Source organism: Peromyscus eremicus, chromosome 22 (assembly GCF_949786415.1).
Source record: "Peromyscus eremicus chromosome 22, PerEre_H2_v1, whole genome shotgun sequence".
Classification (NCBI taxonomy): domain Eukaryota; kingdom Metazoa; phylum Chordata; class Mammalia; order Rodentia; family Cricetidae; genus Peromyscus; species Peromyscus eremicus.
In genome coordinates, this window is record NC_081437.1 from 15515678 (window position 1) to 15528429 (window position 12752).

Below are 12752 nucleotides of genomic sequence, written 5' to 3' on the forward strand. Positions count from 1 at the left end.
TGTAGTTACACTAGTATTGGCTTCAATTCTAACGGAGAGCCGTAATAGTCCTGGGAGACAAACAAAATGCTTCTGGAATATGGAGAGCCCCGCGGATGTTAATTTCGTTGTGGTGTATTTTAATTTCCTATAGTTGCAGTATTTTACCACAGGGTCGGTCATTTACATGATATACACTTACAGCAGTTTTTGAGGCCAGAAACTTAAAATGAGATTCATCAGCTACGCTCCCCAGAGGCTGCTATCATAAATCCTGTGCGTGGTATTTCCAGATTAAGGCCCAGCTACACAGACCTGCTCAGAACATGCTCTGACACTCACAGTCTTTCCAACTGTTTGTACCTGAAATTCCCCTTAAACAAACAGTAAGTTTTAGAAACAGTGAGATGACTTAGCAGGTAAAAGCACCTGCGACCGAGCCCGATGATCGATGATCTGAGTTCAATCCCCAGCACCTGCACAACATGGGAGAAAAGAATTGACTCACACAAGTGATCCTGTGACCTCCACACATGTCCCATGGTACATGCCCACGCCCATACCCACATTCACATCACCTCATCAAACAGACATATTAAAAATGCTGTGTGTTATAATTCACATTGTATACAATTCATTTACCCAATACCTACAATTTAACAGTGTTTATTCAGAATTGCATCAAGACTATGTTCAATCTTAAAATATTTTTTGTCACCTCAAAGGAAACCCCCAGACATTAACAGATTCATTACCTTCTCCCAACTCTAGAAAACCACTAATTTGTTGGGTGGTGGTGGCACATGCCTTTAATCCCAGCACTCAGGAGGTGAGGCAGGCAGATCTCTGTGAGCTCGAGGCCAGCCTGGTCTACAGAGTGAGTTCCAGGACAGGTGCAAAGCTACACAGAGAAACCCTGTCTCGAAAAACCAAACAAAAAAACAAACAAACAACCACCAATCTGCTTCCTGGCTATAGATCTGCCCATTCTACACATATAAATAAATAGACCATACAGGGGGTATTTTTCATATAGTATTGTTTCCAAGTTTCATCCACACGTTAGCATGTCTCAGTAACACATTCCTTTTTGCTGCCAAATAGGGTCGTGTTGTATGAATATATAATATTTTATGTACTTGTCCCATAGACATCTGGATTGTTTATTCTTTGACAATTATAAGTAAGATCACCCAAGGCAGATAACTAGACTTGCGTGGTTAGAATTTTCTATGCTTTAGAATTGCTGAGTTCAGAGCGGCTGCCTCCTCACAGCTTTGTGTGGGCCAAGTTGTGTCCATCGTTCAGAACCCAAATTTAGTGCTACTGTCGTGTCCCGTGGTCTCCCCTAGTTCTCCCATGGGTCAGTGCTACACTGTGCTGGCCCGTCTGGGTTCGCTCGGTCACTCCTCTGTAATGGTTTCCCTTGGAAAGCAAGGGCAGGATGCTGCATACTCTTGGAATTAAAAAGAAAAGTGGATATTCAGGAACTTCCCTAGATCAGTTGAAATGAGCCCACTAGAGGAGAGCCCCGAGCACACAAACTTTGAAAAAAAGGCCCATGACTTTGATGTCTGACCTCAGACATGCTCCGGGAGTATGGAAGCCTCTGGTCCCTCAGTTCTTTCCTTTCCTCAGAGAAGTGTTTTATCCGACAGGGGCTACTGAGGTAAAGAACTGAGCATGTGTGGCTCAGTCTGTGGTGTGCTCCCTACCCTGGAGAGCTAACACACCAGGATAAAACTATTTCTCCAAGACATTGGTCCTAGAACACAAGGTAGGCCCTTGCTCTACAGGCAGAGGACAGGCACGCGGTTTTCTCCAAATAAGAACTATGAAGGAAGTCTGATTTGAGAAAGTGGCCTTGTTCCGTATTTCAACTTCAGGCTGGTAAGCTTAATTTGTGGTGCTGTGACTGAACTTGGGGGCCTTGTATGGGCTTGGCAGGCATTCTACTATTAAGGTATGTCTCAAGCCCTAAAGCAGACAATTGATTTCCTGATTCCCAAAAGCCTTATTTCTCAATTTTTCCCAAGTAACGAGGGGGACTAAGTGTGTTACCTGTTGGTATGCCTCTACAAGCATCACAATACTAGCATAACTCATAATTGTCCATGTCTATGATAACTTGTACTTTAACAGTAACTTTTCCCCAAGTCAGTGAGCAGTTTTATCCAAAGTAGAACATACTTCTAAAAGAACAAAGCATTACATAAAGGCCTTCTTTCCTCACCTGCATAAATAGTTTTTACTTTATTGGGAATAATTTCAGTCATGATCTGCAGAGGTTGGTCCTGGGCAATTTGAAGATAGGTCTTCTTTATCTGTAATTTATGTGAGAGAAATAAAAGATAAGTAAATACGTTTAGAGTAAACTTGTAGAAAATTGTATGTAGTATTTTTGACCAGTCATATTTTTTATTCTACAAAGTAAATGAGGAAAAAGATTAAAACAATAATAAAATATAAGGGGCTGGGGGCTGGGGATACGGCTCAATGGTTAAGAGCACTGGCTGCTCTTCCAGAGAATCTGGATTCCATTTTCAGCACCCACATGTGGCTAACAGCTGTCTAACTCCAGGACCAGGGGATCTGATGTCTTCTCCTGACCTCCATGAACACTGAATGTATGTGGTGCACAGATATACACATGGGCATAGCACCCATACACCTAATAAAAAAATCTAAGATATTAAAGTAATAACGAAAAAAATCCTCATTCTCAAATTACAAAGTCCTTAATTACAAGTTAATCAAGGTGAAATGGACAAACATATGAGACAATTGGTTCAGTTGAGATATCTGGCAAGACTTTTCTGAAGGGAACTGGAGAAGGGGTGGATCGGGGGAGAGGTGAGGTGGTGGGGAGGGGCTGGGAGGAGAGGAGGGAGGGGAAACTGAGGTCAGGATGTAAGGTACGAGAGAAGAATAGATAAAAAGAAAAAAGATATTTGGCAAGGGTTAAACTAATTTTTTCTTCACAATGAAAAAAAGAATGGATTTCAACAGACTTGATGTTTATGAGTCAGGACAATTAATGCAAGTATCTATCAAAGAATGAATCTTCAAAAATAAAGCATGAAAGAAATCATTATCTGCAAGGTTTTTGGTTCTTCTTCTTTTGTTTTGTTTTGGATGGGGGTAGGTGGTTGACACAAGGTCACATTATGTAGCCCTGAAGGGGCTGGAACTTGCTATGTAGGCCTGAGAACTGCTGTCACAGCATTCACATACAAAGTGTGAACACACAAATACAAATAAACCTTGCAGCTGGGCCATGGTGGCGCACGCCTTTAATCCCAGCACTCGGGAGGCAGAGCCAGGTGGATCTCTGTGAGTTCGAGGCCAGAGTGAAATCCAGGACAGACATCAAAACTACACAGAAAAACCCAGTCTCCAAAAACAAAAACAACAACAACAACAACAAAACCCTTCCTTTCTTTCCTTCCTTTCTTCAAGACAAGGTTTCTATGTGTAGCCCTGGCCATCCTGAACTCACTCTGTAGACCAGGCTGGCCTTGAACTCAAGAGATCCACTGCCTCTGCCTCTTGAGGGCTGGGATTAACAGTGTGTGTCACCATGCCTAAGCCTTTTAAAGTTATTCTTTAGAGTAGAAATTATTTCTTGAGTAATAAAATGGTGAAAATCCCCTCTTGCACATTCAGTGACTGAAAAATTAAATGTTAAATTCTTTTTTTTTTTTTTTTTTTTTTTTGGTTTTTCGAGACAGGGTTTCTCTGTGTAGCTTTGCGCCTTTCCTGGAACTCACTTGGTAGTCCAGGCTGGCCTCGAACTCACAGAGATCCGCCTGGCTCTGCCTCCCGAGTGCTGGGATTAAAGGCGTGCGCCACCACTGCCCGGCTAAATGTTAAATTCTAATAAAAACTCGATTATTTCTGTAGTCACCATTCCTTTTGACACCAGTCCCACATTGCAATTTGAATGGGAAAAGACACGTGAGTGTTATTAAAAATAAGCAAGTATTCACAGGCAGTAGTTTTTAAACATAAATCATCTTCTCACCTTCGTAGGCTGTCCCACACCAAATGCAATACAGATGTTCTTCTCGTAAGTAGCCGGTGAGTATCTGCAGCTTCTCCAGCACCTGGAGGAGAACACGGGTGCATCAGTGGCTGGCATCAACCAGAACCTTGGTTCCTGGATCTCAGTTCGGTTACTAAGGGCCAGGCTTGAACTCTTCTGGTACACTCTCCAACAGTTACTCAAGGTGATACATTTGGGCATGTCTCTTTTGACTAACCACTTGTTCACAAGAGACAACTGGTGAGCATAAAGAAAATCATCTTGTGGCTGGCTCTGTGATGAGGTTTTGGTGTTTTGTCTTTTGAAAAAGACAGGGTCTCATTATGTATTATTAGCCTGGAACTTGCTATGTAGATCAGCCTGGCCTTGGACTCATAGAGATTTGCCTGCCCCTGCCTCCCAAGTGCTGGCATTAAGATTATGCACCATCCTGCCCAGCAGGAACATCCACTTTGAGTGGCAGATCATGGAACACTCACGTAGCCATTGTGACCAGCGATAATTCGGATTCTCAAAGACCTCTTTTACTTTCAAGGACTCTGCCCCTCAGGTGAGGGGAGGGAGGACTGCCTCCTTCAGCCACACTCATCAGAGATCTCAGTTAAGCCGTACGTATGTGCTTAAAGCTGTGAATGTTGCCTAGGAAAATTCCATATGCAAGTAACTATAGGGGTATTACCACCCTTTCTAGAATAATTACATTTTAAAACTTAATTGTGCATATGTGCGTGTATGTGTCTCACGTGCTGGCCAGCGTGTGTCAGAGGGAGATTTGGGAGTCGGCTCTCTCCTTCCACCATGTGAGTCCCAGGGTCTGGACTCAGGCTCGGCAGCAGGTGCCGTCACTGAGCTATCTTCGTCCACCCCGTACTTCCTTCTGATCTTATTTTCTGTTTGTCTTGTTTTGTGAATGGATGAGGTACACATTAGGATCACTTTTAGAAATTTAACAGGAAACAAAACCATGTGCAATCATTTACATTTGTAGCTAATCTGTCCTTTTTGGTAAACTAAAACTAAATGGAAAAATTATATAAAATCCTGGAAATCAGCAGCTCTCAACTCGGGTGGTTTTTCTCCCCAGGGGCTACTCGGCAATGCTTGGAGACATTTTTTGGTTGTCACACTGCAGTTACCAGTGTTTGTATACCCTGATCAGTCATTTACCAGCACGCATTCTCAGACCCCCGAGGAAAGCTTAGCTGTTCCTCCTTGCCACTCCTGTGGGGCGGAGGCACCGGAGCTCTCGACATGGCATGCCAATGTCAGCAATACACACATTCACTCAGGACTTCGTTCACCCAAGGCTTTCTCTATTGCCTACATAGCAGCATACCCGGTCTCCACCCTCCAGACGCCAGCTTCAACTGGCAGCTACAGCTTCCTCCTCTGTCATATCACGGCCTGAGGCTGCTTGCCTAGAGAGACTTCCCATCAAGACTAGCTAGACCCTCCCTGTGTGCTACAGCTAATAAACACACTGACATTCAGGGTTGCTGGGGTAGTAGGTACCCAAATCAGGTTGAGCACACCCCCACCCGATCCTAGTTTTCCTGTGTGTCTATGTGTCTGTCCTTTCTCCCTCCCTGCCCCTAGGCAGGTGGCAGAACGCAAGCCAAGTGGCATGTGGTACCGCTACACATCCGATCATGCTGCCCACAGCTTCAGGTGGTAACAGTGCCAAGGCCAAGACCCCTGCTCCAAGGAAACCAATGGTGCCCAGACGTACACTCAAATCTTCACTGGTGTACTCATCTTCATCCTGTTCTTCCTCTTCCTCTTCTTCAGTCTCCTCCTCAGGCCTTATCCAGTACCATGCCTCCCTGGGAACCTGAATGTTCTGAAAATGCAGAAGGATTTTTATAAAGCACAACTAAGTACACTTGTGGTATCATAAGTATGTTTGTGTTAACACAAATTCTCCTTCCAATTAATATTTACTGAGTGTAATTTCTCAGTAAAGCATTGGACCACGACCAGTGAAGACTGACTAAAAGGGCAATTAGAATTTTGTCAGTCAAGCAAGGAAGAGGAGCGATGGGTATAAGATGGTACATATAAGCTAGGAAGTCATTAAGTATCAGCAAGTCCATGCAAGATAATAAATACCCCACGGAAATACAGCAAAGTGGGACATTCCTCCCAGCTACTCACCTATGACAGAAATTATACCAATATTTGAGACTTTAAGTGACGTTATTTTTTTTTATTTTAAAGTTGTCTTTTTTTTTTTTTTTTTTTTTTTTAAATAAGATTTACTTATTTATTATGTATACAGAAGAGGGTGCCAGATCTCATTACAGATGGTTGTGAGCCGCCATGTGGGTGCTGGGAATTGAACTCAGGACCTCTGGAAGAGCAGCCAGTGCTCTTAACCTCTGAGCCATCTCTCCAGCCCAAGTGACGTTATTTTTATCTTGATACCACTCACCGTGTTTTGTAAAAGGCAAGGATTTCTTTTTAAATGATTTTAAAAGATTCCTATTTGAAATGAAAGCATTCCACCTTAATTTCCCAACAGACACACCAAGTGAGAAGTACAAACTAAAATTAGGTTATTCTGGTGAATCAAACATTAAGGGGAACAGCATTTCTATACCTTCCAGTCCCGAGTAATGGCAATTGGAATAAAACCAAAGCTATTTAACTATTAGCAGACAACTCAGGAAACTGGTCCCTGGAGTAAGTCAGCCATTAGTGAGTTAGTCACCACAGTAGATAGTGCACACCAAACAGAATCCCTCCTCCCCACCCCCCGCTCCCAAACAGGGTTTCTCCATGTAGCTTTGGTGCCTGTCCTAGATCTCACTCTGTAGACCAGGCTGTCCTTGAACTCACAGAGATCCACCTGCCTCTGCCTCCCGAGTGCTGGGATTGAAGGCGTGCGCCACCACTGCCCATTGTAGGTCTTTAAGGGAAAGGTTTTATAAGCAAGGGGTGGAGTTTTTGTTTTTGTTTTTTCCCTCAATAAAAATATAAACCAGATAGATCATCCAGGGACTAAGGCACTACGAAACTGGAGGGAGATGCCCACCGACCTTCTGGGTATCCAGCTGCTGGCAAGCTCGTTGGCTTCTTCGCAGGTCCCCTTCAAGCCTCATCTCGTCTTGCTTACTTTTCATTCGCATCCTGAGTGAAGGAAGAGTCGTAATGTCTCTATTCTCTGAACTGCTTATATACCCGAGCGCTGGGGAGCACACCGTCATAAGGGGGATTGGAGGCAAAACCAGGTCAAAGCAAACACACGCTGTACCGGAACTGCTCGGCGGCCTTCTCTTCATTTTGGTTTATCATGTGGATTTTTCTCCGGTAGTTTTCTAGCCTTTCCTCTGCTTTCCGTTTTTGTAATGTCTCGTGACCTAAGCCACTTTTTCCTGGTCACAGACAAAAATTCTGATGAGAAATTTGGGAACTTACTCATTTTTTTTTTTTCTTAAACTTCAAAACCTGACAATTTAAATAGCTAAGAAACTAAATGCAGTTTTCATTTGAATATAATTATCCAAACTTATTTCATTAAAATGGCAGCAGAAAACACTAGGATAATTTTGACAAAGATCACAGAGTCTCATCTAACACAGTAATGCTACACACACTTTTACAAATTAGGGTGGTGTTGGCGCATGCCTTTAATCCCAGCACTTGGGAGGTAGAGGCAGATGGATCTTTGAGTTTGAGGCCAGCCTGGTCTACAGAGTGAGTTCCAGGACAGCCAGGACTGTTATACAGAGAAACCCTGTCCCCAAAACCCAAAAATAAATAAGTAAATAATAAATAAATAAAATAAAAATTAGGAAAATACTATCAACTATCACACTGTCACACATGTATGCTTTTTTCTCTTCAGTTAAACCAAGGAATTACATTTAAAAATGTCATCGAAAAATCTTCTTTAGAACATTTTTGGCACCTTACAAAAGACAAGAAAGGCACTGTGCTTTCATCGTTATAAAAATTTCCCCGCAGTTTCTGCAGTGCTGGGATCAGAGGCAGAGCCATGTACTGGATAGGCAGGCACTCTACCAATGGGCTTCATCCTTAACTCTGGGGCGGGGCCTCACTATGTAGCTCAGGCTAACCCCCACAAACCTATCCTCCTACATCTGCCTCCTAAGTCCTGAGATTACGGGTACATAATTACAAATGACTACTCCTGGCTCCCCATATTTTTTATGATTTAAATTTTATATTCCATTACTTCTATTTCACCAAAACTTACTTTAAAATTTTTTTTTCTTACAAAAACAACTTTAAAAAGGTTTAGAAGTTTAACATTTTGCTATTTCATAGGCTTTCTATGACAGTCAACTATAAGGGCTCCCTCACAAAAACATATCAAGGAAGCCAATCTAAGTTATTGTTACTTAATATAGTTAAAAATTATTATATACCTGTTTTGACATTGAGAGGAATTGGTTCAACAATACCATCTCCTAAAAACAGAAAAAAGAAACATAAATTAGAAATATTTTATTTACCACAAAGTTCAGGTCAGTTAGCATAGTATGTAGCATTACAATGTCTCTGTATATCCCTTCCTAGGTTCAATGACACCCCAAATCCAATTCTGGAAACTAATACTCTCTTATTCTCTTTTTCAGCTATTACCTCTCCTAACTTTACATTATCACCCACCCACCCACCTCCCACCTACCCACCTATCTATCTATCTATCTATCTATCTATCTATCTACCTACCTACCTATCTACCTACCTACCTATCTATCATCTATCTATCTATCTATCTATCTATCTATCTACCTACCTACCTATCTATCTATCATCTAACTATCTATCTATCTATCTACCTACCTATCTATCATATATCTATCTATCTCTATCATCTATCTATCTATCTATCTATCTATCTATCTATCTATCTATCTATGAATCTACCTACCTACCTACCTACCTATCTATCTATCATCTATCTGTTTTTGAGACCAGGTCTCACTATGTAGGCCCGGCTCTCCTGGAACTCATTATGTAGACCAGGCTGGCCCTGAACTCACAGAGATCTACTTGCCTCTGTCTCCCTGTGCACTTATGCATTTTAGGAAGCAACATTATGGACGCAACAGTCTTAGCGGGCAGCAATCTCAAGAGAAAACAGTCTTCCTGTATGAAAACATCAATGTGATTAAAGTAGAAACAAAGCAAACCGAAGCCACCATTTACAGCCACCACATTTCAATAAGCAGTTTCACTTCCTAAAGGGGAACACAGCTTCTCCAAGCGGAAGGTCAGTCGGACGGCTGCCGCAGGCGCAGAGCAAGCCGGGAGGAGCCCTGCCATGGTCCCCTAAGTTGCTTCATTGCCATCTGGCCACTGTGCGTCTCTGCCCATCACCTGCCTCCGTTCTCCACTGCTTCCACTGTTGGCCACTTGCCAGTTCAAGGAGGCGGTGGGATGTTAAGTGGCTCATGTCGGCATGTGTGGCATTTAAAAATGGATGTGAGAAGACAACTCTGGAAGGTTCGGTAGTCCCAAAGATACCAAGTAACTTAAGTTGCTTTACTTTTTGGTAGATAAGAAGTACTGTCAACTTAGGTCTCCGTCAGCACATTGCAACTAAGTGGTAAAGAACACCGAGCCGGGCGGTGGTGGCGCACGCCTTTAATCCCAGCACTCGGGAGGCAGAGCCAAGCGGATCTCTGTGAGTTCGAGGCCAGCCTGGTCTACAGAGTGAGATCCAGGGCAGGCTCCAAAGCTACATGGGGAAACCCTGTCTCAAAAAAACAAACAAACAGAAAAGAACCCCGAGCCAGTTCTGCCCGTGACTCACCACTCTTGCCCAGGGCCTGCCCGCTCTTGTATCCCATCTTCTGGAGCAAAGCAAACCCTTTGTTTTCACAGCCCAGCGCATTCTTCAACCCGAGGTCACGTCTTTCCCGTTCTTCTTCTTTCACACTCTTCTGTCGGTTTTTCAGATTAGCTTCCTGCTGCTTCTCTTCTTTCCGGCGGGCCTCGCGGATCTGCCTCAGCATTGGCACGCCTGGTCTGACGTCTTCCCTGAAAAAATAAAGGCAACGGTGTAGACGAGTGCAGGAAGGTTTCTCCCTGTTTGCCAGGTCCCCCCTTGACACTGACAGGAGACAGAAGAGGGCACCCAAACAGGGTTAAGAGAAGTAAAATGGTTAGCACCAAAAGAGACAAGACAGCGTCTATCATCTTTGTATGGACACGCAAGATGTTATCCATGAAACAGTTGAGACTGATTTTTTTTTTGGAGGGGATGGGGGTTCAAAACAGGGTTTCTCTGTGTAGTCCTGGCCATCCTGGAACTCTCTGTAGACCAGGCTGGCCTCGAACTCAGCAATCTGCCTGCCTCTTCTTTAAAAATTGAAAGACATATTAAAAAATGTCCTCAGTTGAGGGGGGGTAGCTCAAGTAGTGTCAGAGGACTTACCTAGTTAGTATGCATGAAACCCAACACTGTAACAACTAGTCATAGCTTTTGCACACACCTGTAATCTCAGCTCTTAGGAAACAGAGGCAGGGGAATCAGCCACACAGTGAGTTAGAGAGCAGCCTGAGCTACATGAGACAGACCCTGTCTCAAAAGAAGCCAACACACATGACTACCACCACCACCCAACCAATGTCCTCATTTTTTAGTCTATATACGTCTTTTTCATATCATCATATTAGGTGTGCACATTTACTCACTGAACATTAATGAAGGCATCTGACATGTAATCCTCTTCCTCTTCTGCCATGTTCAACGTCATATGACAATACTGCCTACAAATCAGACAGGACAGAGTAATAGTATTATTATTAACATTATCATTTTAGCTTACCAAAATAGAAATCAACCCTGGAGAGTGGCAACACTACAAGATGCTCCCCTGTGCACAAAGATAGAGAATTTCAGCATCCTATGTCCTAGGAACAGAGAAGCAGCCAACCCAACAGAGGCGACCTGGGAATGGTGTGGACTTTTGAAACCTCAAAGCCCCTGTTGTAACTCACCTCTGTAGCTAGAGTTTTCCTGCCTGGCCCACAGTCAGGACAAATCTCTGTCACCCACCAGTCCCTCAGCCGCTCCGACCCAACCAAGTAAACACAGAGACTTATATTGCTTACAAACTGTATGGCCGTGGCAGGCTTCTTGCTAACTGTTCTTACAGCTTAAATTAATCCATTTCTATAAATCTATACCTTGCCACGTGGCTCGTGGCTTACCGGCATCTTCACATGCTGTTTGTCATTGTGGCGGCTGGCAGTGTCTCTGACTCAGCCTTCCACTTCCCAGCTTTATTCTCCTCCTTGTCCCGCCTACACTTCCTGCCTGGCCACTGGCCAATCAGTGATTTATTTATTGACCAATCAGCAACACACTTACATACAGACCATCCCACAGCACACCTCCTCCAACAAGGCCACACCTTCTAATCCTTCTCAAACAGGTCCTCCAATTGGGGACCAAATATTCAAAAGTATGAGCCTATTGGTACCATACCAATTCATCAAAACACGACAGAGGTAAACACTCTTTTTTTTTTTTTTTTTTTTTTGTTTCTTTCGTGAGGTCGGACCGGCCTGTGTCCTGTATCTCAAGCTGGCCTGGAACTCACTATGTAGTCCAAGCTGGCCTTGGAACTTGTGATCCTCCAGTTATGAGACAAACACTCATATAATCATGTGGTATTCTCCAAAATGGTCTGCTCCTAGTTAAATCTTGCCTCTTGGCTTTATAATAACTCTGTGTAATATCCACATTGAGCAGTTCGTGTAACCAACAGGATTTTGTATAGAGTGACTTTGGGTCACACTGAACATTTCACTCTGTAAAGATGGTAGTATGGAGTAATTTAATGAAGTCTGTGGTCACGCATGAGAGCACTCAAGCTCTATGGGGACGTCCACAGGAGGAACTGAGGCATAAACGTGTGAGCCAAATCAGTGAGCCACTTGGGAAATAGTCAAGCCTGAGGTGAATCGGACTGAACACCAGTATTCTTACATATAATAGTTAGTTAGTACTCACCTAGTTCATGAACAGCTCAATAGATACAAACAGTTCCACTTTCCAGCTTGAAAAATGAAGGCTCGATTTGCCTAAATGATTCGTTCCCAACCACACAGAATACAGGTCTTGGTGATCTTGCTCCTGAAGCAGAATGAGGTTATAATTGTCATTGATGAGCTGGGTATCAAACCCGGGGCCCTACACATGCAAGAAAAGCATTCTACCATTAAGTTAAATGTCTAGCCCAAACTGAATTTTTTTTTGTTGTTGTTGTTTTGGAGACAGGGTTTCTCTGTGTAGTTTTGGTGCCTGTCCTGGATCTTGCTCTGTAGACCAGGCTGGCCTCGAACTCACAGAGATCTGCCTGGCTCTGCCTCCCCGAGTGCTGGGATTAAAGGTGTGCGCCACCACCACCCGGCTCTGAATTATTTTCAAGGGAAACATTTCCAAAGTCAGACACGATGGTCCACTGGCAGCGTGATCTGCACAGTGGGATGACAGGTTATTTCTCCCTTTTAGTTATTACATCCTATAGTCACAATTTTCATATCTCATCACACTTACGTACACCAGGTATTGCGATGTCATTAAGGGACAAACTTTGAGGAAACTGATTACTATTGGTCAGGAAGTTAAATTACTGTTAAGGAGTGGAATAAGGAATTGGGTCCTCGAGTGTGAAAGCTCTCTTGCTATGAGGACAATGGACATTAGCATTATCCACTCCCTCCAAAACATAAGCATAAACTCCAC

The 12752-nt window shown here is 43.3% G+C and overlaps 1 protein-coding gene across 1 annotated transcript; it reads right to left on the reverse strand.

Moving 5' to 3' along the window:
* Window positions 1-1118: 1118 nt before the first annotated feature.
* On the reverse strand, window positions 1119-12136 carry Gpatch11 (G-patch domain containing 11). Its single transcript, XM_059248334.1, has 10 exons — window positions 12018-12136; window positions 10694-10768; window positions 9810-10036; window positions 8416-8457; window positions 7278-7398; window positions 7063-7153; window positions 5754-5864; window positions 4004-4085; window positions 2213-2303; window positions 1119-1435 (listed from the first exon to the last, which is right to left on the reverse strand). The coding sequence occupies exons 2-9, from the start codon at window positions 10753-10755 to the stop codon at window positions 2248-2250; spliced, it is 792 nt and encodes a 263-aa protein (XP_059104317.1). The 5' UTR covers window positions 10756-10768; window positions 12018-12136; the 3' UTR covers window positions 1119-1435; window positions 2213-2247.
* Window positions 12137-12752: the final 616 nt, after the last annotated feature.